The 27621-nt window shown below is 40.2% G+C and overlaps 1 protein-coding gene across 10 annotated transcripts in view; it reads left to right on the plus strand.

Moving 5' to 3' along the window:
- Positions 1 to 27621, plus strand: part of ACVR1 (activin A receptor type 1) — a 144850-nt gene that overhangs the window by 63773 nt on the left and 53456 nt on the right. For 9 of the 10 annotated variants that reach the window (XM_039470014.2, XM_039470015.2, XM_039470012.2 and 6 more), the window contains one exon: positions 15834 to 15907. In XM_039470014.2, the coding sequence (XP_039325948.1) occupies positions 15841 to 15907 (67 nt within the window). In that variant the 5' untranslated portion in view covers positions 15834 to 15840. Of the gene's footprint in view, positions 1 to 15833; positions 15908 to 23702; positions 25775 to 27621 lie in introns of those variants that run through there. The other variant, XM_074399660.1, reaches the window with a different exon arrangement.

Consider the following 27621-nt stretch of genomic DNA (forward strand, 5'->3'; position numbering starts at 1 on the left):
AATTACCAGTTCCCCTTTTTTATCCTTGTGATATATGCTATTTATATTTTCCTCAGTTGGCCATTTGTATAGAAATAATTATTATTTTGTTGTGCAGGTTATTAAAAATGTTGTATAGTTAAAATTGCCAATTTATTTACTCAACGATTATTTATTAAATGCCTCTTGTGTGTGAGAACTTGTTCTAGGGACCAGGCTGTAAAATAGTTAAAAAAAACAAAACAAAACAAGACAGACCCCAATTCTTGCTCCACAGCAGAACTTACATTCTTACTTACATTGGAGGAAATACTCAATATCATAGTATCATATTTAAAAGACCCTGCTTTTCCATTTTTAGATTTAAAAACTTACTATCTCCTGGTTCATTCTAGTGTCATGTGGGCTTTTTTTTTTAGATTTAAGTCTTCAATCCATCTGAAATTTTAGGTATGAATTCAACTTAATTTTTCTCTAGATGCTCTATTAATTAGGGTTAGGTTGAATTGCTGTAACCAAAGGACTGAAATATGCTATGGTTCAAAGAACACAAAGTTTCTTGCAGGCCAAGAAACAGTATATTATATAGTATTATACTATAGTAATTGCCTCCTTGCCTTTCTTTATGAGTCCATCAACCAAGTATTCAGACTTACAGATTGATCTTGCATTGTCTTTGTCTTGTAAGTCTCTTAAAACTGGCGTTTCCCCCTCTAGCCCATTCTTTCCCTTATAGTTTCTCTGTTGAAGAACCTGTTTTTTTTTTTTTTTTTTTTTCTTCACTTAACAGTCCCACTGTAAGCAAAACAGGTCAGCGGAACAGCCCATATCCACTGATCATTCAGAGGCTTGAGTTCCTTCTGTCTTGTGGCTCTAGTATTTGTGGCTGTGATTATCTGCATGGCCATATCTGAGTTGCTGCCATAGCTGGGTTCCCACCGTGGGAAGGGCAAAGGAGAAAGTCCAGGGCTAGTGATCAGAAACTACAGACATCACTACAGATGAGAACTATAGTGATGAGAACTTCATTATAGGGGTATGTCTAGCTGCACTGGAGACTGAAAAGTGAAGTCTGTGTGGGCCGGGCCGCCTTGCAGCCAAGAAGAAGAAAAGAAGGAATTTTAGTGGAAAAGGAGCAGTCTCTGCCATATTGGCTAGTCATTCCAATTTTACTGAACAGTCCCAACTTTTCTCCTTTGGTTTCTTTTATACTGTAAATTCCTATATAGATTTTGGTTTATTTCTGGGATAACTGTTTAGTTTCATTAATCTGTCTGCCTACTGATGCAGCAGAATTGCATTGTTATAACTTTTGAAGCTCAGTTTTTTTTTTTTTTTTCTTTTTCATAGGGGTAAGTCTCCCCATTTTAAGTACTATTTCACAGAATTCTAATACTTTGTGTGTGTGTGTGTGTGTGTGTGTGTGTGTGTGTGTGTGTGTTTAAAATAAAAACTTTAAAGAACCATACCTAGTTACCACCCTCTCCCCTCCATGAAGAAAACCTATTATTATTGGGATTTTGTTAAATACAAAGACTTCATTAGTGAAGGTTCACATCTTTATGATGTGAATTTTTGGTATTTGACAATAGCGTTGTACAGTTCCTTTGAAAAACACTGATCTGAACCCTAGACTTTCTATATTCTTTGACCTGTGGCACTTACTGAAGTTTGTGGGAGGAATGATCACTTTATATGATGTGTTAATTTTATTTCAATGCACGATTTATGATTATGAACAGAAAACATACTTTTTTCACTATTCTATTAAAAATAAACTTGGAACTTGTAAAAAAACAACTTCTTCAGGTTGAAGATAAGAAAGAGTTGATATTTCAGAGGTTTTTTGCATAAACTTATCTGTAATATATAAACCTGGGCTCATTGTTTGCATATATATGATGCAGTGCTTGTTACTTGCTTAGTGTATGTGTATGCATGTATATACTTGTAACAACATGTATTCAGCTTTTGTCCTTTCTTTTTTACCTTTTTAAATATGAAATAAAGCACAAATTTACAAAAGAAGTATACATAATTTAGTTAATTACAAGGTGAATGTTTCTGGTGCTCACCATGCAGGCCAAGAAACAGTATATTATATAGTATATGCACTATAGTAATTGCCTCCTTGCTTTTCTTTATGGGTCCATCAACCAGGTGTTCAGACCTGCAGGTTGGTGTTAAATTATCTTTTTATGTCTTGTAAGTATCTTAAAACTGGGGTTTCCCCCTGCAGCCCATTCTTTCCCTTATAGTTTCTCTGTTGAAGGACCTGGCCATTTGACCTCCACGTTCTTATTTGCTCGGTTTTGGTGACATGGTTAATTCATTTTTTTTTTTTAGTGGCATATGTTACATGAACACCTCAATCTGGGCACCAGGGATGCTCACTGCTACTGAGTGGGTCTTTATATCTAGGCCCACTTAGTGGACAGAACCAGGAATTAAATACTTATAAAATACTTCATGAGTTCATTCTGATACTTACGATTCAAATTTGGTTTATAAGGTTTTAACTTAACCTTTTCTATATAACATCCTTATCTCCTTCATTTGACACAGAATTCTAGTCCTCAAAAACAGCAGAGGATGATAGTCAGAATACTCCATAGACACTCATTTGCTTTCTTCTACATCATACACGCAGCATTCTCAGTAGTGCCACGATACTAACACTACACCGCTAGTTATGAAAACTGAAAACAATTTCTTTTCTGTATGCTATTTCCGTTCTCCTTGTGATTTTGTTTTTTTTGTTGTTGTTGGAGGGTGTTTGTAGTTGTTGAAAATTGGGCAGATTTAAACACTGATTAGCTCTTAGATGATATTTGAAGGAGGAATAATTTTAACTCTGTTGGGTGAGATGTTGGGTTTTAGTTATGTTTAGAAAAAGCCCTTATTTTTCAGAGAATTTGTGGGTGAAACGATATGACATATGTGATTCTCATTAAAATACCTCAGGAAGAAAATGGGGATGGAGGAAATAAGGCTGCTTATTTTTGAAACTAGAAGGTTTTAAAAGAAGACATATGCTTTCTGTTTCTATGTAACTTGAACTATCTGTAATATAAAATATAAGTATTAATTTTATAAACAGTGAAAATTAAAGAACACATGGGAGGAGGGCAATAAGGAAGGAACAGATAGGGAGGGAGGAAATGCCTAAAGAATGGGTGATTTTATTCTCAACCTGGTGGTCCAGCCTGGTGACTACAATGGTTCCTGAGTCTAAGAAAATGATAACATCTTGAGTGAAAAGAAAAGGCTGAGCTGTCGGGCCTAAACGAAGATTTAAGGCATGAATGACAGAAGAGGAAGCCTCTATCCAAGGAAACTGAGAAGGATCAAAGCATGAAAAGCAGAGATATCAGAGAATGGGGCCTACAAATCCCAGCTAGGGAAGAAGCCAAGGGAAGAAGGTGGTCACAACACCACATCCTGCACAATCAGGGAGTGAGACCTCCTCCTCATTCTCAGCATCACCCAATTTGCTGGGGTGTGGGGGAGTCCTAGGCCCCATCATGGACCACAACCTCTAGTGGGTGAGGCTTGGGAATCCATAGTTTGAAGAAGCTCCCCTGCGAATCTGAAGGATAAGGTAAGGACTCAAACGAGGTAGAACCTTAGCAAGGGGTATTTTAGTGGATTGTCTAGGGCAGAACACTATGGACCGAAGACTGGCTGGAGGGTGTGGAGGATGCCTATGTAGATTGCTCTTCTAGAAAGTGTTCGGTGAAAGGGTGAAGAGGATGGATACTGGAGACCTCGGGGTTGAGGAGGTGGTGGTAGTCGAAGCTGCTGCTTATGACGATGTAAGAGAGATTGCCTATAAATGGGAAGGGCGTGGATGGTTTTCAGTGCAGGATAACTGAGTAATTGCGCTACATATGTCCTTAGGCCCTCCATTGCCAGAGAGATTATTTTTTGGAAAGAGATTTTTGATGGTTCAGGGAAAGCTTGGAAATACTCATGCCGGATTAGATGTTTCTTTCACTTGTTAGCATTTTGAATTACATATTAAGGGGAGGAGAGGCATCAAAGTCTTCTCAGTGCCTTTGCTTGTCAAGTTCTCATTGGGCTGTTCTGGCCCATCCTTGAGAACGAAGGAAGGAATGGAGCCTGGCACAATGGATACGGGGACCCCCTCCCTGCTGCCGTCATGCTCTTACAGTTTTCTCTTTTGCCTGTTTCCTTGTCTTTTGTTCAATGGCAGTCTTGTACATGCAGAACCTCCTAAAGGGGTTGCCTGGTACAGAATAGTGTTTTTCAGTCGTTACACTTTTGGAGTATTGGAAGGATTCCCATGTTTCCACAATGATTTCATAACCACAGTGTTTGAAGGTTGTGGACAAGGACTGAGGTGAGAATACTGTTCTGTTTTCCACTGCCTTGGGGTCTTTGTTTTAGTTTTAGTTTTAATTTTACATGTTTTTTAGAGATAGGGTCTCGCTCTGTTACCTAGTCTGGAGTGCAGTGGCATGATGGTAGCGCACTGTAACCTTGAACTCCTGGGCTCAAGTAATCCTGTCGTGTCAGCCTCCAGAGCAGCTGGGACTGCAGGCCCCCACCACCACGCCTGGCCAATTTTCTTTCTTTCTTTTTTTTTTTTTTGTAGAGATGGGGTCTCACTCTTTTGCCCAGTCTGGTCTTGAACTCCTGGGCTCAAGCAATCCTCCTGCCTCAGCCTCCCAAAGTGCTGGGATTACAAGCATGAATCACTGTGCCTGACTACATTTTACTTTTAATAACATCACATTCATCATTTTCAACTCTTACTGGCTTTCTACCTTTATGTTCTTGGGCACATCACCTATTTTTAAGACTTCATTCTTTCTCCCTGCTTCATAGAGTGCATTTATTTTTACTTTTAACATTGTTTTCTTATTTAGGTCAGTGAGTGTTTCTGGTTAGGTGGGTGGTTTTTTGGTTACATCCGCTCTCTGGTCTCTCTCCACCTGGTATCCATCCAGAACCTCTCCCTGCCTCCCCTCCCCGTCGCCTCCTTGTTTCTGTTGTGGTTACTTGGATGCTAACCCATTCAACTTGTGCACTGACCCTGGTACATGGCTCTTTTTCTTTCTCATGATCATATTTATACTTTTGATGGATATATTTAAATGAACAGCTGTGTGTTTGTTGAGTCATACCACAATTATCTGATTCTGCTTTAGCTGCTTGACTGGCAAAAGCATATTTCAAGCTAAATTGTGAGAGAATTCCATTAATCACATTCCATTCGGGGGAGGGGAGAGGAGAAAGACCACTAAGAGAATTCTTTTCCAAGATTAATGTTAATTAGTGATTCCATTATTTAGAGTAGGTTGATCTGGTTGCTATTTAATGTGTCACTTGGAGAAACTTTACAAAGTTTAAATAACTATAAAAATAACTATAAAAGGTTTAATGATATCAGCCGTGTAGGCAAAATTCCCTGGAATAATTGAAGTGCAGATAAAGTTAGTTGCTGCTGTTGGTCTATTTAAATAGATAAGGGGTCTTTCAAAGAGTTCCTTTATGTAACGACCAGTGTTCTTGCTGTAATTAATTGGCTAAGTATTTTGTTTTAAGCCTCCTGGAAAGGTAACATCCAATTCAGAAATGTTACAACTTTCCTTTTTTTTTTTCTTCTTTAAATGTATTAATTACTAACTGTAACCTCTGGTCGAGTCTTTGGCTTCCATCAGCTGGATCTATTTTTCTTCTGACACTTCCTTGGGGTTCTTTCTAAAGGTTATTAATAGGCATGGAAGCATGGCTTTCCAAATAGCGTCAATAACTGTTAGAAGCCTTCAGGGGAGATAATATGTCAATTTCTGACTTGTAGGAGATATATTTTCAAGATACAGATGCTGTCTCAGAGGTCACTAAGGATGGCTCTGGGCCTGTCAGCTGGTGTCTGCAACTAGAGATCCAAGTAGTCCTTTCCAACTGGGATATTGTCCACCAGGGAGTTGTCTGGTACACTCAAGGTCTGCCAGCCGTCTTTTTGTTTGGCTGCTTCTCTTGGATGACACCCTTGAAAACTGGAATCCACATTACAAATGATATCTTTTAATTTATCTCAAATATCTGCTTGCTACTATGTTAAATCAAGGACATACAAACCTACCCCATCCCCCCATTTCTTTGCTAGGCGGTATAAAGCTCAAACTTTACTTCCTCTCTTCACACCGAAGTGTAGCCTAGGCTAAGATGCTAAAATGAATGTGCTTTAATTTATATTGCGCACCTAGTCGGTGCCAAGGTTGAGGATGTAGCCATGAGCCAGGCAGAGTTCTTACTCTCATGTTGCTTACATGTTGGTATGTGGAGGAGGGAGAAACACAGTAAAAATAAATTATACTAATAAGTAAATGACAAATTTCACCTAGTTGTTAAGTTATATGAAGAAGATATGATGGGGTGATAGAGTTCATGGGGGTGGAGTGAGAACATCTGAGACAGGAATGGGTTTGGAGTGTGGGAGTGAGACGCAAGGCTTTGGTTAGGCCAGTGTATAAAGGGTGGTGTTTCCCACTGTCACAGAAAATTGCTGCAGTGCCTGTCATTAACGACAGAGAGAGAGAGAGAGAGAGAGGGAGAGGGAGAGAGAGAGAGAGAAAGAGAGAGAGAGAGAGAAAGAAATGTATCTTTCTGGCCTTGACATTCCTTTCATCTTATACTCACCCCTCCTCCCAAGTATTATAGATTAATCACATTAGCCTTAGAATTGGGACAGTTGTGTCAGATGGGCAGTGCTTCTAACATCATTTGTCTAGTCATGGGATGGATAGAAAGGTCTACACTGTTAGGTTAGAGGGGAAACTTCAGGTCAGGCACAGCTAGAAATGAGAAAGAGGATTGAGACAGTGTCTACCTGAGGACTTTGGGAAGAAGTGGGATTTTAAATTAACTTCAGAGTTATATCTAGAAGAGCTTTATGGGAAAGAATAATGGGGCTTTTCCTGCCAATAGGTAAAAAGAAATTGTTCCAGTCACAGTTTGCAAAGGAGGGACAGGGAGTGAGCTGTGAGCTACATTAGGGAATGTAACAAAATAGCTGGGTGATGTTGGAGTCCTATCAGTTGAAACAAAGCAGGAAGACCATGGCTATTTGAAACAAAGGAATGAAGTGGAAAATGAGGGACAGTCTCCATGTAGTCAAGCCTGGTAAAATGAAACCTAGTTTTGAGGTACCAGTAAGGCGTGCAGGAGGTGGTCAAAACACTGGATTCTCAGAAGTTTAGCCTAAGTATTCTATGTATATCTGGCAGGGGTGTAGCAAAGTCAGTTTCATTCTGTGTACAGTTAAAATAAATTTACTGGGAAGTCTTTGCTTCTTACGTAGTAGCCTAAGCTAAACCTTTCACTTTATTTCAATTAAGCCTATCTTCTTTCATTTTATGGATCTTATTGTTTGCTTCCCTTCCTTCCCAAACCCTATCTAGGGTCCATCTGTTACAGCTGGAATGTTTATAGTGTAACTCAGTCAAAACCCATTCTTTCCTGAAATAATCCATAATTATTTCCTCTAACTACAGGATAAACCGATCCAGGGCCTGGTTTTCAGTTCTATAGGACTTGTCCAAGAAGCTATTTGTATTCATCTATCATGAAAGATCAAATTACATGCTAATATTCTGAAAGTAACACCCCGCCAGAAACCCTCCAGCAGCAATGAAGTCTATATAAAACCAAGCCTTGGCAATTTACACATTGCCAGTTCAGACAGATTGTGGTGGTAAAAATATTTAACAGGTCATTTTTGAACCATAGAAAAGACCCTGACTTAACTTACATGGTATGATAGCTTCAGTTTAACCTTTCTGTGCAACTATTACTGATAGCTCATGTCTCATTTCACTCTTCCCAAAGGCCCAGGTAGTTTGGCACCAGCTGCGTTTGGGTTAGCTCATTGCCTTTAGAGTATAGAAGAGATATGACTGTTCTTGTATTATCTAATCAGCTACAGTGGCTGGTATGGGCCCTGCTTGGTGGCGGTTGATGTAAGTCTATTTTCCTTCATAGTTTCATATCTAGAATTTGACTTGCTGAGCCTAACTCTGCCCCGACATGTGCCTTTCCGTTTTTATTTTGGGGGTGAGTTTATGAGATAACCAAAGAGTAGGGATGGAAGATGGGAACTAGAAATCAATGATGCGTTATCAAAGAGGCTTGTTTTTTTCCTATGATAATCAGTGTCTTTTCTAGGGGCAGAGGGAGGGAGGAGATAATTGGAGGTCACAGAGAAATATGAAATTGTTTAAAGTTACAGAAATGGAAAGAAGACATGATTGAATGGTGTACTAAATAATCATGAGTAACTGTTGTTTAAGATGAAAATCAAGATTGTTGAAGTTCAGAAGAGTTGAGGCTTGATAACATGTTAAGGATGGCAGAGTATGATGCCTCACACCTGTAATCCCTGTACTTTGGGAGGCCGAGGCACGTAGATTAATTGAACCCAGGGGTTTGAGACCAGCCTGGGAACATGGTGAAACCCCACCTCTACCAGAAAATATGGAAAGAATTCGTCAGACATGGTGCCATGTGTCTGTAAGTCCCTGCTGCTTGAGGGGCTGAGGCAGTAGGGTCATTTGAGCCCAGGAGTTTGAGGCTGCAGTAAGCTGAGGTCGTGCCATTGCACTCCAGCCTGGGCCATGGAACGAGACCCTGTCTCAAAAAAATACCAAACAAACAAACAAACAAAAACTGTTATGGATGACAGAACAAGATTGCTAAACTGTGGCTGCCTAGTTAAGTGAAGGTTGTATAGAGTGGTGGTTGATTAAGGCCTTTTGACCTGTGTCCTTAGGCAAGTTTCTTCTACCTTCCTAGATGGTTAAGAAAAAGCAGGATTCCACAAATTATTTTTCTGCCTTTGCCTCTGCCTTTTATATTAAAGAGAATTATTTTTCCCTCATGGAAGGCATCATACAGAATACATAAATATATATAAAGAAAAAAACTGTCCTGGAATTGTAGTGAGAGCCCTTACCAATGGTGAGCAAGCATAGGTTAGAAAATGTCTTCACATGGCTGATGTAAAAGTCATTCAAAATAGGGGTGGGGGATTGTATGGCCTGTCTTCCAAGATTCTTCCTTTTCTTTCTTTCTTTTTTTTTTTTGGAGACAGAGTTTCGCTCTTGTTGCCCAAGCTGGAGTGCAGTGGCACAATCTCGCCTCACTGCAACCTCCACCTCCTGGGTTCAAACAATTTTCCTGCCTCAGCCTCCTGAGTAGCTGGAATTACAGGCATGCCCCACTATGCCCCACTAATTGTTTATATTTGTAATAGAAATGGGGTTTCACCATGTTAGCCAGGCTGGTCTCGAACTCCTGACCTCAGGTGATCTGCCCACCTCGGCCTCCCAAAGTGCTGGGATTACAGGCGTGAGCCACTGCGCCCAGCCCCCAAGATTCTTTCTAATTTAAAGATTGTTAGAAATTGAATTGAGAAGAGTATCAAGAATGTCCTTATTGAATGAATAGGTACTCAGTAAAGTATGTATTAAAGAATGAGATTAGGCCACCAGGCAGGATAAATGAACATTTTGTCAAATTTTCCAGTGGGAAAATTTTAGGGTTCATCTTCTAACTTTCCCCTCATCCTCAATATTATAGATAATGAAGTATATGCTACTCATAAGTCTAGTTTTCAGAAACATCCTTTATTGCTTAATTATAGATTAGAATTAGATTGCCTAATATGGGTTCTGAAAGTGGTATATGGAAGTATATTATATTCTCAGTTATTCTGTGACCAGTATCAGAATAATTTTTGGGGTGGTACATTGTGGGGTGTCTGTAGCTTTATCCAGCTGTAAAATTGTGATGAACAAAAAAAGTGCCAAACTTCATCTCAAGCCCACACACATTAGAAATTGAGCTAAACGCTAGCTCCTTAACTATATGCAGTTTGATCTATAAGTGGAATTTGAAAAGTACCATGGGATTTGGAAAGTCGTTCTGTACTGCCCTGGTGATGTGTCTGTTTTTAGTAGAATATCATGGGAATGTTCTGTCTTCTAAGAAGGTAGGCCTGAGACATTGTAAGAGACAGTATTGATTTAAAGAGAGTACCTTAGTTAAGGCAGGAGGTCTCTAACCATTTTCTGAATAGCGATTTTTCTTGTGTCTGAAATACTAAGATCAGTTACCAGGGATAGAGGATCTCATCCAAGAACAGAAGGGAGATGCATGTACACAAGAGGCAGAGATTCATACTCTGAACCCTTCAGATAATATTTTGCAGTCCCCAGTAGCCTGTGATTTTTCAGTTAGAGATTTTGGCATTGCAGCCTTGCACAAGGATTTAGTTGAACCCAAACAAGATAAGCAGTGTGAGTACCTTCATACAAGTTTATATCCCATTTCCAAAATATTTAGATGCATACATAAAATATTATTCCAACATTAAAAGAAAATGATGCTTTCTTCCTTGACTGTTAGACTTGCTGACTTTTGTGACGTTAGAGAGGTTAGTGAGATTTCTAAAACCGTAGAACGGTGTCATTTTTATCAGGTATCCGGTTAGTGCTTAGTCTAAAATATCTGGTACCATCTGGTTATCTGATACAGTACACAGACTGAGCATTTACGGACTAAGGCAGTTACTCAGAGTGTTGTCCAAGAAGTCTTAAGGCGCCCGAGACTTTCTCAGGGGTTTCACAAGGTCCTTCTTCTTCCAGTGGTATGTGTGATACTGGATTTCCTATATATACTGCAGCCAGTACAACATATTGTAACAGAATGAATATAGATCATATGTGAGAATCCAGCTGTCTTTTATTAAGTCAAACAGAGATTTTTTAAAAAGTGGGAGAACAATGCCACTTTTCTCACTACATGGTTCAAAAAAACACGTCATAGCTCTTCTAAAATAAAAAAAAGGTAGTATGTTTATTGTTATTTTATTATGAATAGAATATTTTTAAAATTCTGTTTAAATTTTTAACACTGTAAATATCAAGGGATGTAGCTTGCATACACACACTTCTCAGTAATGTTCAAGAGTCTAAAGAAATTCTGAGGCCAAAAAGTTTAAAAAATACTGGAGTAAGGTAATCCCAGAACTATTGCATTATTGCCACTCCCATTTTCCACTACTAGTCTCTCTTTCTTGCCAGCTTACATATGAAAACTCCTTAGCCAAAAATATTTGAGAGCAGGAAAGTTGAAATTTTACTTTAAAAAAAAAAAAACGATATTTTCTTTTTAGTATATTTTAAAATTAAAAATAGATCCTCGGGACTTCAGGGTGAGGTTTTAGCATATTGATGTTTCTTATAATTGAAATATGGTCAAGAGATAGCAGAACATTCCCTTTTCTGCATGCTTTTTTTCTTTCCTTTTGGGGGTGCTGTTTTTAATAGCTGAGTTGGCGGGTCAGGAGAAGCGCTGCAGACCCTGAACAAAATGGCAACCAGTAAGTAATGTTGACTTTTTTCCCAAAGATTTTTGGCAGATTTTGAGCTGTCTTTAAACAGTAGAGACCGAATTAGTCCCTACTGTTTGAGGGTCTGAATTTATAATTCTTTTTCTGTCTTCTATTTATGAGCCTAAATTATTGTTTTAATTTTGTTCACACAGTGATAATCTGTTAATAGGTATTTGGGACGTGGGCTTTTGCTGGCTTTGTGACATGGAAAATATGCCAGGGGTGATTGTTTCTTAGTTTTTTTTTTTTTGTATAGTAAAAGGAGTCTTGATTTTGAAGCTTATTAACTGTTGGCTTTTACTATTACTTGAGCTGAATTCTACAGATTAAAGTTATAGAGATGATAAATCTCTTAATCTTGCCATTCCTTTGCAGGTCTGTGTGTGTGTGGTGGGGAAGGGGTGCTACTAATTCTTTAGAATTTAATCTTAATTGAGCTGATTAATTCAGGAAAAATTCTAATTAAACTCATTAAATGTGCACCTACTTGGCTCTGGCAGTGATGAACAACATGGAGTATAGATTTTGCTCCTATGGAGTTTAGAGTCTAGTGAGAGAGACAGGTGTTCAAAAGCACACCCAGGTATGAATGCACAATGATTAATTAGGATGATTTCTATGAGTGAAACTTAGCGTGGTCTATGAGAATGAGCAGAGAGTATTTAAGGGTTTCGGCAGGCTTCTAGCAGGCGGTTGCCTTTAGAGAAGCCACTGAGACTTAGAGGATGAGTAGGAATTCAGGGGATCACGTGCAAACGTCCAGAGATAGGCAGAAAGCAGCCTGGTGGTGGTGACAAGAATGGATAGCGGGGGCCGAGGAACTGAGGAATGCTGGTGCGGGCCAAGGGGGCAGTGAAGACAGGTGAGTAGAAGGCTTAGAGTGCCTTACCTCTGCTCTGACCCTTGCCCTCCTCTTTGGCCTTGTTGGGTGTGCTCCAGCTTTTTTATAACTCTTCCAGACCCTTTGTGTCCTGGCCAGTCTTGCGTTTTTTCAGTCCTGAGGTTTGCTTTAAGTCCTCAGGACACGCCATGCTTGCTCTGGCCACAGGCACCTCCATAGAAGTGCTTTTTCCCGTAAGTATTACCCTATCTGTATCCTGTGTCACCCTCTCCCACCACACCCCCACCACACTCACCTTTTTCCTCGTACCTCTACTCATCCTTCTGGTTCCTGGTTCCTTTTCAGATGTTGCCTCCCCAGGGAACCTCTCCAACCTCCAGAAGGTCTCAAGTTGTTTTGTTAGCAGCGTTATTTTAACTATGTTTCTTCACAACTCTTAATTCAGTTTTTAATGATGATAATCATCTTTTGGATGATTATTTGATTACCACCAGAGACATATTTTGTAAGTGCCACGATAGCAAGGACCGCATTTGTATTTGTCATTTTAGGTTTCCAATATGTAGCACATAGTAGCTTTTGAGTAGTTTTTGAATACACGAAGGACTGGGAATTCAGAAAGACCGAGATAAGAAATAATTTAGTTCAGCAGTGTTCAATCGTTTGTGATGACATATCCCATAAAAAGTTTTTTGATAGGCTGGGCGCAGTGGCTCAAGCCTGTAATCCCAGCACTTTGGGAGGCCGAGGCGGGTGGATCACGAGGTCAAGAGATCGAGACCATCCTGGTCAACATGGTGAAACTCCATCTCTACTAAAAATACAAAAAAAAAAAAAAAAAAGTAGCTGGGCATGGTGGCACATGCCTGTAATCCCAGCTACTCAGGAGGCTGAGGCAGGAGAATTGCCTGAACCCAGGAGGCGTACGTTGTGGTGAGCCAAGATTGCACCATTGCACTCCAGCCTGGGTAACGAGCAAAACTCCGTCTCAAAAAAAAAAAAAAAAAAAAAAGTTTTTTGATGTAACCTCAATATGTAAATTGGCTACACGTTTTATATAAAATAAATAAGTACATATTATAAAGCATATGTAAAATAGAAATTAAATAATTAAGGATAAAATACTTAAGGTGTTGCTAATGACAGTGGAATCATATTATCATCAATGAAAGTCTCAGGCCACTCTGGATAATGGTCTTTTTTTTTTTTTTTTTGAGACAGAGTCTCACTCTGATGCCCAGGCTGGAGTGCAGTGGCTCGATCTTGGCTCCCTGCAACCTCCACCTTCCAGGTTCAAGCTGTTCTCCTGCCTCAGCCTCCTGAGTAGCTGGGACTACAGGCGCATGCCGCCACGCTTGGCCAATTTTTGTGTTTTTAGTGGAGACGGGGTTTCACCATGTTAGTCAGGCTGATCTGGAACTCCTGACCTCATGTTCCACCCGCCTCAGCCTCCCGCAGTGCTGGGATTACAGGCATGAGCCACCACACCTGGCCGATAACGTTTATTATATAGGACAGTGGTTGCAAATCCATTTTTGAAATATTTTCAGATTTTGGATTTGGGGAGACTGTTTCATATCAGATTAAACTGAGTATTACTACTTTAGTAAAGTAGTTAAGGAAGAACCAATAGAAATGAGCGATTTTAAGTTCATTGTTTTCTTGTTCTTCTCTGGTGCTTACATTAATAATATGTGGTATCTCTGGTTTCTTTAATGGTTTTAGAACACTTGTCATTTGGAAAGGCTCATTTCACTGTAAGTAGCCAATATAACCTGTAATTCCACTTAAACGGACCTTCAGAACTACAAGTATACTGCTATACTCTAACAAATCATGTCCACTCTTTATTATGTAACTCCTAGTTTTTCTGAAAGTTACCTCCTGTACTAGACTGTCACATAGAACTGAGACAGAGACCAGATTAAGTCTCAAGTTATTTTCTATTTTATTAGATTAAAACATTCTTATGAAAAACCAGCTTAATATTTTCATTCCATAACTCAATGCATGACTCTTGCTTGGTCCTTGGATGCCCATACCTGTTTTGGAGATGAGTGAACCAGTGCTGGAGACTGCTCTAGACAGATGATTATGATTCCATGCCAGAGGCTGAAATTACTGCAGAAGGAGAGATGTTTCACAAAGCTCTTAACTTTGAGCTGGTATCATCTATGACAGGAGGTGGCAGTGGGGTAGGAGAAGGGTAGAGGAAAGGGCTCAGGGCAGTTCAAGCAGAGGAGAGCAAAAAGCACATTCATGTCCAAAGGTATAGAGATGTGTTGGAGGAGTCACATTCTGGTTGTGAGGGGCCAAGACGAAGGATTTGTATGTCCCCAAGAGGACCCACTATAGGATAGATCTATGTGAACATGGAAATAACAAAAACAACAGTAGTAGGGTCTTGCTCAAGTTTCATGTGCTTTTAAAAATAGAAAAGGAAGGTACATAAAAATCCCCTTTACCTCTTCCCTTACCTTGCTTTTAGGAAAGGAATTGACTGAAATATAATTACGGAACCAAAGAGAAATAAATTTAAATGGAGGGTGGTAAGATATGATGGAAGTATGGTTTGTAAACAGACCACCAGCCAAAAAAATTGATGAAAAAAAATTTTTTTAACTAATTAAAAACAAATAGAGATGAGGTCTCACTATGTTGCCAGGCTGGTCTCAAACTCCTGGGCTCAAGTGATCCTCCCACCTTGGCCTCTGAAAGTACTGAGATTACAGGTGTGAGCCCCTGCACCAAGGCTAAATAATTTTATTTTAAAGGTCAACACTTCAGACATGCTAGAAAGCAATGGGCTTTCTCTCTTTGCTTTAAAGCTGAAAGAGTTCAAGCACACTAACCTATCATTAAAGAACTTTACCAGCCTTTTCTTTATTTTGCCATCCAGAATATTGCAACTGACCAAACTCTCATCACATTTCTGATATTTCATATTATTCAAATGGAAAAGTTTTTAAAAAATGTTTACATGATTTTAGTTATCGTCTATCCTTGTGAAGTTTCTTTAAAGCAGAAGTGCATTGCTTTGCCACAGATGGGGTATTTTGTTGTTGTTTTCTTTGCTTTAGGTCTGTATGTTGATGTAGGTTGCTCCACCTCCAGCTCTTTTAAAGGAGAACTAAGGCTCTAGCGTAGTAATTTGACTTGAATTATTCAGTTGCTTAATCTTTAACATCATTTTAAAATAGTCTCTTTATGCTTCTCAGGGTTTTTAATCTAGTGCCAATTGTGCATTCAATGGGGTAAGATAACATTCAAACCTAAGATCTTTTGGGACTGCCTCGCTTTGTAGCTGAAAATGTTTTTTTTTCTTACTGAGTTCTTTGTAAGAGAGTAAACTTTGAGAAAGTACCCCTGGAGTGACTTCTAGTTGGAAGTGAATATGAATGACTCTTTAAGGTGATATGTTTCAGTCCATGTAAAAGGTATGTGTTTAAATGTTGTAAGAAATAAGGCAATATATCTGAGGGTGATTAGTAGGAAGGGCCTTGAGTGGCAGTTTGAAGGTGGTGTGCTTAGTTTGTCGTCCTACAGTCAGATATTTATGTTTTACTTACATCTCTTCTTTTCTCTCCACAGTTGTACAATGGTAGATGGAGTGATGATTCTTCCTGTGCTTATAATGATTGCTTTCCCCTCCCCTAGTATGGAAGGTAAGTGACACCATCTTTTTGGGTTAAGATATGTATACTGTGATTTTTTTGACTACTGTAAACTATGTCTTAATCCTATCAAATTTAACACACTTTTTATAATAAATATTTGGTGATTATTGACTATTTTGAAGTAAAATTCTTATATACATTGTATCTGAATTTTTACATACACCTTTTTTTTTTTTTTTAAACATAACTTTCTACTTAAAATAAATATAGGGCCAGGTATGGTGACTCACACCTGTAGTCCCAGCATTTTGGGAGGTTGAGGCAGGTGGATCACCTGAGGTCAGGAGTTTGAGACCAGCCTGGGCAACATGATGAAACCCCATCTCCACTAGAATATAAAAACTAGCCGGGTGTGGTGGTGGTCACCTGTAATCCCAGCTACTTGGGAGGCTGAGGCAGGAGAATTGCCTGAACCCAAAAGATGAAGGTTGCATTGAGCCAAGGTCATGCCATTGCACTCCAGCCTGGGTGACAGAGCAAGTCTCTGTCTCAAAAATAAGTAAATAAGCAAATAATAAATATAAAGGAGAAATAAGAGAAAATTCTGTAATTAACAATAAAACATTTGTTTAAACAAACACGAGGCCAGGTGCAGTGGCTCGTGCCTGTAATCCCAGCACTTTGGGAGGCCGAGGCAGGCAAATCACTCCAGGTCAAGAGTTCAAGAACAACCTGGCCAACATGGTGAAACTCCATCTCTACTAAAAATATGAAAATTAGCTGGCCATAGTTGTGTGGACCTGTAATCCCAGATACTTGGGAGGCTGAGGTGGGAGGATCACTTGAACCTGAGAGGTGGAGGTTGTAGTGAGCCAAGATTGTGCCACTGCACTCCAGCCTGGGCAACAGAGGAAGACTCTCAAAAAAAAAACCGAAACAAAACCAAAACCAGCCCCAATGTATATATTACAGTGTAGTTGGGCATGAGTCTGCAAGAAGACATGATGAAGTCGTACATGCTTGCACCTATATAGGTAATAATCTTCAACATCTTTGAAAACAGATAGGTACTGGTGTGTTGTATTGGTGGCTTAGTTGTCACACATGGTCTCTTACCTTCAATGATTGAATTTTCTGAATTGATGAACAAATTTTGGTCGAATTAAAAAAAAAACATTGGCCCTTGATTTATATGGTATTTATGTTTTTGGAATATTTAGTATCCATTAAGACAGTGTAAATTGAAACTTTGTAAATGAAACCAGTACCTAACTCTGTCATACATAAAAACACAATACATACATGTATGACAGAATTAGGTACTGGTTTCAGTTCTACAAAGATTATTCATGAAAATGAATGCTCAGTGGGAGAGTTGATACTTGTGGGGCATAGGCTATGTCTTGGCCTATTTGGGATGGCATAACAAAAAGTACCAGAAACTGGGTGGATCAAAAACTTAACATTTATTGCTCCCAGTTCTGGAGGCTGGGAAGTCAGAGTTTGAGGTGCTGGCAGATTCGGTCTCTGGTGAGGGCCCATTCCTCATAGACTGGCTTCGCTGTGTTGTCCCGTGGTGGAAGGGTCTGGGTCGCGCTCTGGGATCTGTTTTGTGACAGCACAAGTCCCAATCATGATGGGTCTGCCCTCATGATCTAGTCACCCCAAAGGCCCTTCTTCCTAATACCCTAACCTTGAGTTACGATACTGGCATGAATTTTGGGGTGACAAACATTCAGGCCATAAAAGGCTAATTCTTAGTTGTGTGACACCACCCAGGCATTTCAGGGCCTTTGGCGTCTCTGACCCTTGGTTATGTACTTTCATTACTCACCTTCTCATTCCCTGATTTCCAAAAAGTTGCTCAGGGATGGTCCTGCCCTTCTTGAAAACGACAAAATAGATAAAAACGACAAAATAGATAATCAAGAGAGAAAGGTAGTAAAAGTTACTCATAATTCCCTTCACTTACATGTAATTGTTTTAACACGTTGGTGTATATTTTTCTAGATACAGAAAGTCTAAACTCTACTTCATTGTGCACCGAGCAGTCCCCACTTTATTTTACAAGTGTTCCTCTATGAAGAGTGGTGCTTATTGTAGGAATCTCAGCCTCCTTATGATTGGATGGGACAGTAAGACTAATGCCCATTACAGGCTCTTTGGGGTATAGTTGTCTTTTTACATAATTGATGAATTTCCAAGGAGGCATACAATTTGACAAGTAGCTATAGCCAACACTGTGAAAACATCAGTACTTAAAATACTGTATGCCTATTTCATTATATATTAGGTTCATAATATTTGATCTCCTTCCCATACTTAATGACATATATTATACTTCTCCATTGTCCTACATCGTAGTTGCTCATTACATACAGCATTTGAAATGTGGCAAATGAACGGAAATATTCTGTAAATATAAAATACAAGCTGGAGTTTGAAGACAATAAAAATGTAAATTCAGCTGTTTTTTCCTACTGCTCTGAGAAAACTCAGAATTACATTGGGTGGCTCACATTTTGCTTCTGTTGGACAGTGCTGTTATAGACCATTTTAGACATCTAGCCTATACTCTAAGCAGGGTTGTTAAAGATATTCCCATAATATGGGACTTGTGTCAGTTAGTGCCAAGAAGGTATGGAAAAGGACCCTGAGTGGTAGTGTTGAAGGAATTAAGAGGAAATGGGCTTGTATTAAAGCTGGGAGGATTTGATGAGTTAACAGTGGTTTTCAGTTGGGGGTATTTTTATCCCCCAGGGAATACTTGAAAATTACTGGAGACATTTCTAACAGCCAAGTTTCTAGGATTTTTAAAATCTCTTTTAAATTGCTAAATAATATGATTATTATTTAAAAATCTAAGGAGTGTTGAGAATTAAAGTCCCTCCAAATTTCACACTCTTCCATAGTTACCATATCAATTCTGTATGATATTTTTGTTGTTGCTATTTTGGTGGTGTTGTTTGAGACAGGGTCTCACTCTGTCACCCATGTTGGGGTGCAGTGGCGCGATCTCAGCTCACTGCAGTCTTCACCTCTCAGGCTCAAGCGATCCTCCCGCATTATCCTCTTCAGTATCTGGGACCACAGGATTGTGCCACCACAGCTAGCTAGTTTTTTTGTATTGTTGGTAGAGACGGGGTTTTGCCATGTTGCCCAGGCTGATCTCCAACTCCTGAGCTCAAGTGATCCACCCACCTCAGCCTCCCAAATTGCTGGTATTACAGACTTGAGCCACCTTGGCTGGCCATCAGTTCTGTATGATATTCTCTGCCTTTTAATTTTATTTATTTATTTATTTATTTATTCATTCATTCATTCATTCATTCATTCTGAGGCAGAGTCTCACCGTGTCATCTGGGCTGGAGTGCAGTGGCATGATCATGGCTTACTGTGGTCTCAACCTCTTGGGCTCAAGCAGTCCTCCTGCCTCAGCCTCTCAAGTAGCTGGGACCACAGGCAGGGCACCATGCCCGGCTGATTTTTGTGTTTTCTGTAGAGACAGGGTCTCTCTGTATTGCCCAGGCTGGTCTCCAACTCCTGGGCTTAAGCAGTCCTCATACCTCTGTGTCCCAATGTGCAGGGATTACAGGTGTGAGCCACCTCACCCTACCTCTGTGGTATTTAGCAGTTCACATGATATCATAGGTGGACCTGCAGGGTAGGCAGGGTATAAAAAAAGAGAGAGGAAGAGACAGAGAAGTGGAAATGTAGTGTAAGGAGAGAAGGAGAGGTGGAGAGAGAATGGGGAAAAGTCAGGGTGGAAAAGGGCAGTTACGGAGGAGTGTTAATAACTATGCCATTACTGTTTTTTTCCCTGCTTTCAGCTCTTAAGCTGTCCAAGAATTTGGCAGCTAACCTCTTAATACCACAGTGAACACATGTAATAGTAATAGCTATAACAAGTTAGTTCAGGCTGAAATGGAAATGGAAATAGATTGACACTCAGGTTTTGCTATTTAATATACCCTTACCACTAGGATGTTTACAAGTATGGTAAAGAGCATATCATCCTTTAATTGCAATTGCTGTTTTTTTTTTGTTGTTGTTGTTTATCCAGTGAGTGCTATCGCCTGCCATACTCTAATCATAATAGCAGTGCCATCTTTCCTCTGACTCAGCTCCCTATTGTGTGTGTGTGTGTGTTTTCTACAGAAGGCTTTTTTTTTTTTTTTTTTTTTTTTAAAGACATATTTTGGCTCTTTTGCCCAGGCTGCAGTGCAATGGCACAATCTTGGCTCACTGCAGCCTCTGCCTCCCGGTTTTAAGTGATTTGCCTGCCTCAGCCTCCTGAGTAGCTGGGATTACAGGCGCCCACCACTACACCTGGCTGTTTTTTTAATTTTTAGTAGTGATGGGATTTTACCAAGTTGGCCAGTCTGGTCTTGGACTCCTGACCTCGTGATCCATTCACCTTGGCCTCCCAAAGTGCTGGGATTACAGGAGTGAGCCACCACGCCCAGCCAGCATTTTGTTTTTATATATTTCGTAGGAAAATTTTAAAGACCAAAGAGAAACCCTATTTATAATACACTCTAGTATCCTCAACATTGGTTCAAAAGCAAATGTTAAGTACAAATACTTAACCAAAACAGGTAAATGGTGGGGCTGATAACAAAAATCTGTATAGCACTGGAGCTTGTCTACTACTAAGTGAGCTTTAGGCTACTAGGTTCAAAAGGAAATAAATCCATCTTTGATATTCATAGAAAAGTTAAGGCATCTTATTATCTGTGCTTTCATGAAGCTAAATCACATTCTTGGGGCATAAATAAGTGAGTTGTAGAGATTTTGTTCTAATACATTTCATTGGATAGTGTACTTCTCTTAGTCCATTAAAAAAAATAACTTTTACTCCTTTGTTTCCCAAATGTCTCATAAATATTGATTAGAAATAGTAGTAACATTTTAAAGATTAGTTCCAAAACAGCAACATTTTTTTGTAGAGTTTGAGTGTACTTCAGAACATTTCTCAAGTTCTATGGAATCCTAAATGCTCTGGGCAAAAATTTTTTCAGCACTTATATTTGGAAAATGCTTTCCAGTATAGCTACCTGTTTGATGATGATAGGCATTATTTAATGAGTGCTTAATATGCACCAGATGTTGGGCTGGCTTTCATGCATTATTTCCTGTAATCCTTGCAAGTGTCCTCAGAAGATAGTTTTTTGGATATGCTTTTGGATGGGTTAAAGCTCCTGCTTAAAGTTACACAGCCAACAAAAGGCATCATATACTTTGAGGAATGGTGTTTAAGAGCTTCAGTCATTATCAGTCCTCTTCAAAATTTTGCAATTTTTTTGTGCCCTAAATTAGCTACCTCCACATTCATATTACGTCTGGTGCATGCTAGAATCCAGCTCAATCCAGTTTGTTTGAGAGGGTGAGAAGAGAGTTTGTAATAGCAAATGATGAGGCCCCTTCACCTGGGGTTGTGTTTCTTACTTCTCTTGTCTCTCCTACCAGTAATCATTTTTCATATTCATTATATATACAACTCTAGCTGCAGGAAGAGTTTTATTTGCTCTCACAGAGAAGAGCACTTGAGTCCTAATTACCTGTATATCCTTCCCTTTCCTTCCCATTAATAAGACTAATCATGCTCTAATACTACTATTATGCCACCAGGGTGAAGGCAGAGCCTCCATGTTTGGCATTTCTTTTGTCTCTGTACACATTTGCCGGTGAAGACAATGACACAATTACTTTAAAGGGAATATTGCTCCTTTGGAAATATTTCAAAGCCGAGACGACCCACATTTTATTAAACTTGTAAGCCACTGTTAGATTTTATTAGCAAGGAACACCAGACTTAGGCAGAGTTTTTTCACAAGAGATTTTGGCCTGTCCTAGAGGAGACTGCTAGGTACTAAGTCATTTTCTGAGTTAACTTAATTTTAGTGTTTCCAAAACCATCACTACTCAGACTTTCCAGCCCCACTACCCAATGAGGGAAGGAAGGAGATAATTTCAATGGACTTTTTGTTAGGGTTACAAAGGTGCCCTCTTTGCTACTGGGGAGAATAGAATAAGCCTTTCTTTGATTTTCTCATTATTAAAGATTCAGGAAGTTCTTGAAAGGGTGAATGAATGTAAGAGAAATATGTTAGTATTAAATTTGTTGCTCTTATTTCTTGTTACTGTCATTTATCTCTTGTTCAGAATAAAATCTTTTTCTTTGGCATAACATCAGTTGGAAGATGTTTTTAGGAAGAGAGAGATGACATATACTAAGCCATTTGCTACTTCTGGGACCTAGAATGTAAATATCTGCTGAAGCATCATACTTTTTAAGACACTGCTTTTTCATTATCCAATTTCCTTTTGTTGCAAAATGATCCTATATTAGTTGATGCAAGGTGAGCTGTGACAAAGCTTCCTTTTAGCCTTTCCTTCCTGAAAAGTGTTTGTTTCAGCCATAGGTAGTTAAACTAGCGCCACATTCTTTTTTTTTTTTTTTGGACAGTATAAGAAGGATATGGATAGCAGTAGGGTGTGGAGGGATGGTAAAAATCCATTCAAAGAAAGTCAAATATTGAACAGATGAGAAAACAAATTCAACAGCCAAGATTTCCTTGTCGTCAACAGTGTGCAGTGCAGTCACTTCTAAGTGTTCTCTTTTATAAAGACAGGTCTCCAGCGTGAGAGGATGAATGCCATCTCCTCTTTATGGAAAATCTTGTAAAGCAGAAGGTTTGTAGGCATGTCGTATATGCCACTTTCACTCTTGAGAAAGGAGAACAAGGAAAATAAAATACACACTTAAAAATTAATTTGCAACTCTTAAAAAAACTGCCCTCTGGAACTTTCCTCCACAGCCTGGGATGACCTCAGGCAAGCTTCCGTAGATAATGGTTATTCCTAATGGCCATAATGACTCAGAACTCATGTCATTCCAAGATAGTGTAAGACACAGGTGAGGTGGCTTTCAAACTTTTGACGGTGACTCACAGCAAGAAACATTTTGGAGTAAGACCCACTGCATAGAGAGTGCCCACACACATCTGAAATGAAAATTTCATGAAACAGTAGTCACTCTTACTGTGTTTAATGTGCACCTATTTCTTGTCTTTTTAAATTTAATTCAGTTTTATTTCACTTAAAAAGACAGAAAGAAACCTTGTCTTAAACTACGAAGTTGATTTTGCTAGCCGGTAGTGGGTCATACCCCATATAGAAATTAAGAAAGACAACACCAGTCTGCTTCCAGGGTTCACTACATAGAAGTTCCTGCTGCCCTCATGTGATAGCTCTGACACCTGACTGTAGGTTATTGGTGTGTTCCCAACAAAGCTGGCCTAGAACCTTTTATTTTTGTCACAACTCCGTGTAGCCTGACCATCCTTTCTCTCCAAGCCAGTGGTGATTTGGCAGGAAGAGGGAAGTCTGCATTTGCACCTTCTCAGCCTGTGTCATAACACGGGAGCAGCTGCGGCCTGATTCTCATCAGCTGAATCTGAGCTCTGCAAGCAGGGCGTTTCTTAGAGCCGTGGTTAATGCTACATCTAATTCTTTGTTATGGGCTAGAATAGAACATGGACGTTCCTGAGAATGTGTATGTGGAATGTGGGCAGGAGAGATGCGGGAAGGAGAGAAACAATAAAAGGAAGAATGAGAAATTTCTCTTGGGCACATGGTGGTGCATTCACCTTAAAAAAAAACCCTCAGCACTTTGGGAGGCCGAGGCGGGTGGATCACGAGGTCGAGAGATCGAGACCATCCTGGTCAACATGGTGAAACCCCGTCTCTACTAAAAATACAAAAAACTAGCTGGGCGTGGTGGCGCGTGCCTGTAATCCCAGCTACTCAGGAAGCTGAGGCAGGAGAATTGCCTGAACCCAGGAGGCGGAGGTTGCGGTGAGCCGAGATGGCGCCATTGCACTCCAGCCTGGGTAACAAGAGCGAAACTCCGTCTCAAAAAAAAAAAAAAAAAAACCCTGCCAGTATTTTTTGAAATTGGTGATTTGGGGACTTGGGGTGGGGCTGGCCCCTTCCTTTTATGTTTTGCTGCATTTGTTTTGTCTTCTGAATTATGGTACCTACACCAAAATAGTTTCAATTGAAAAACAACAAGAGTAAAACAGAGATTCATTCAGAAAAGTTAGAAAGAATGGATAGGAAAAAAATTACAGTGCAGTTTAGAATTTGACTCTTCTGATACATATAACACTGCAGTGTACCATGTAGACTTACAGTCACGATTTCTTTTCATCCTTAACTTCACATCCTAGTTCATATGCTTCACAATTTCAGTTTTGCAAAGGGTTAGGATAATGTTTGACATAGTATTGATGGTCAGAGTGAAAGAGTATGTTCTGAAAGGAAGGTTTTGGCCATGCATAGGAATCAAGCCTTTCTCAGGAAAGAGACGAGGCTAAAACACCATCATTAGTCATACTCTGTTTCACTGTGTCTCTGTGTATCTTCTGCCTCACCTCTCTGTGCTTGTCACCACCTGGTACTATGGAGACAATAATGGTCCCACCATAATTGCTGTGAGGAGTCATAAGACTACACACAGAGTGCGCAGCACATAGTGAGCCCTAGAGCGTGAGAGGCCAGAACATGGAGGTGCCCATTGTTTTATCCGTGGCATCTAGGACACTGCCTGATATGCAGTTGGTGCTCAATAAGTATTTGACAACTGAACACATAATGTTGGCTAGGATAATAATTACGGTAATAGAAAAAAGATAATATAAGAGACAGAGGGACTGATCTGGGCTAATCACATGCACTCTTTCAAATAATTATGAGTTTGGGGAAAGACGAACTTACATTCTTTTAATCAATTTAAATTAACAGAAGTATCAGTTGACAACGCTGGTGATAAAAGGAAGAAGTGGTTCCTGCTTCAAGAAGTCACGGTCCAGTTAGATAAAGCAGAGGTCACAGCATAGCATGAGGGGTATGGACAGAAGAGGCATTCATCCCACATGGAGCTGGGTTTGGGGCTGGTGTTGCAGGGAAGCTGAGTTTTGAAGGATACGTAGCCATTAGACTAGCAGAGGAGGGACTAAGAGGGATGTTGCAGGCAGGGGAAGGGTGAAGTCCAGAGACGTGAGACCATGAGGGATCACCAAGTCATGAGATGGAATTAAGGTTGAGAGTTGAGCTGGCAGAACCTTGTGCGAAGGTGTTTGTCTTCTATCCCGAAGGCAGTGAAAAACTGTGGAGAGATGAAGTAGGTGGTGCAGTTTTTGTGTTTTGAAAGAGTGGTGTGTGATCAAAGTGGAACATAGAGTGTGGCAAGATGAGAAGTGAAGGGATGGGGAAGCCTCATCCTCCTGCAGTTTAGGTGCAGGCAGGCACACATGCTCCATTTTCAAAGGCATCCCAACTGTAGCAACTGAATGGTGGCACACAAAACAAAACAAAAACAAAGCCTTAGTGCGAAAGTAGAACTGTTACAGGTGGCTCACAAATGATAATTACAACAGTGACAAAATAACAATCATCTAATAATGCTGTTGCCAGTTTTGTTATGAAAGCAGAAGCCAGAGCTGCTGACTTCTCTAGCAACTTTTGCACGACATTTAAATCCCTCTAGCTGGCCCTTTGTTCCTGTGTTGCCATGGAGTGTCAATAAGCCCCGCTCAGAATAACCCAGGCAGTGAAATGAGAGGTGCAGCTTGCTCACTGGCATGTTGGCTGGCCAGGTTACACTGTTTTCATTGCTCCCGTCTTGGGAGGAGCACGGGGCAGCTGGTTGCCCTGGCAGCTGTGAAGGTGTATGTCTCTTGGCTGCCCAGAGTTTGAAACGGAACCAAAACTTGGCTGCCTACTACTGAGCATGTGCAGCTCCTGACCGAGCTGATAGCAACTGAAAATAGCCCACTGAGCACCTGTCCCTTGTACACCAGCCCCTGGCCGACTGCCATTTAGGACAATGTGGACTTACTCAGTAGACAGGTGAGGTGCTGAGCAGAGTTTAATGGCTCTTAGGAAGATCTTGGGAAGTGGCCTTACTTAAAAGGAAGAAAAAAAAGCAGCAGGCTTCTGATTAGCTCCATTTGGTGTTTGGGGTTAATGGGTGGCCGTACTGGCTCTGTAGGTACAGTATGTGCCTAAAGACTTCATAGCCTTACTCAGCCAAACAGCAGTCCGGTAAACTAAGTAAGTTTTCTCTTGGAGGGAAGGGCTTTCCTAAAAGTCTCCTAGTGGTAGCCATCCATGGTTTATACAGCCTCAGCTTTAGAAAGTTTTCGAGTTAAACTGTTTAGTTTCATTTTATACCTGCTGTTTAATCCCCAGTGATTATTAGTCGGTCATTTCTACAAGGTGTCTCTTTGCTAGATTGTTATTTCTCAGTAGTCCAAATGTGGGCAGAAGCAGAACCACAGAATAGAATCCCAGCATGTCAGGAGCTGTCTGTTCCCTTTTGGGATTTCTTCCATTTCCTTCCGGACTTTCATCTCTTCGGTGGGCTTGCCATTATTGGACAGACTTGGTGGCCAGTGTGGATGGAAGCAGGCTCTGGAAGGAAATGCTTCTGAAATGACTGGTGGCATTAAAGCTGCTATTTAAAAGTGACCCTTTGTAGATACTTGGGTTATCTTTAGGTTGTCAGTGATCTGCAGCTACAGGAGCCAGAGGGAATCTGCGGAAACTCTTGCTTGTTGCCCTCGCCTGGATTTGTGTTTAGATATTCTTGCTCCCCAGCCAGTGGCCTCGTGACACATCTCAGATTTAGCTGGCTTTCTTCTGCCAAGGTCCAAGATTATTGTGGAAGCTGGGAATGGTTTGCCATGGCACCGATCGAAGGGGAGGAATTGTGTGTTTGAAAAGCCAGTTCTGGTTCACAGCACTCAAATGAGATGGTTTCTGTTTCTACCTGGAGTGTAGACACCTGGAGCCTTTCTGTGGGCTCGGAGGTAAAAAAGAACTAGCTCAACATGACTCACATTTAACTGTAGGATCTTTATTCTATGACCGATAAGCCAGTCTTGTTCAATATGTTGAACCGGAGAATTCATGAATTATTTTGGACTGTATTAATTAGACTGATGGGGAAAGAAGATACATAAAACAAAGATCAAGTCATAAAGGCTGTCATACAGAGGCACAAGCATGTCTTCCTGAGACTGAAGAGTTGGGATTCCTTTCTTCCTTAACCTTTCATGGAGTTCTACACTTGGTAGGGCCTTGGGAAATGAGTGGGGAAATTGGAGGATAGGGAAGTAGCATTATCAGAGGCTTGGGCTCTGCCCCGTTTTTACCCTTTTTACTTTTATTTTAAAATCTCTTTGGCTTCATCTAGGATGACAGGTAAGTGCAGTAGCCCCCTACTTATCCATGGGGAATATGTTCCAAGACCTCTGGTGGATGCCTGAAATTACAGATAGTATTGAATGCTATATATACTATATCTTTTCCTTTGTCTAGGATAAAGTTTAATTTATAAATTAAGCACAGGAAGAGATTAACAACAATAACTTAAAGTAAAATAGAACAATTATAACAATATGCCAGCATCACCACTCTTGTGCTGTGGCCAGTTATTAAGTAAAGGACGGGTTCCTTGACTGCAAACTGCAATACCATGGCAGTGGATCTGGCAGCTGAGACAGCTGCTCAGTGACTAGCAGGAGGGTAGCATCTACAATGTGGGTACGCTGGACAAAGCGCTGATTCACGAACTGGGCAGGACGGAGCCGGACAATGTGAGATTCCGTCATGCTGCTCAATCAGCACACAACTGAAAACTTAGGAAATGTTCATTTCTGGAATTTTTCGCTTAATATTTTTGGACTGTGGTT

Source organism: Saimiri boliviensis, chromosome 5, assembly GCF_048565385.1.
Source record: "Saimiri boliviensis isolate mSaiBol1 chromosome 5, mSaiBol1.pri, whole genome shotgun sequence".
Classification (NCBI taxonomy): domain Eukaryota; kingdom Metazoa; phylum Chordata; class Mammalia; order Primates; family Cebidae; genus Saimiri; species Saimiri boliviensis.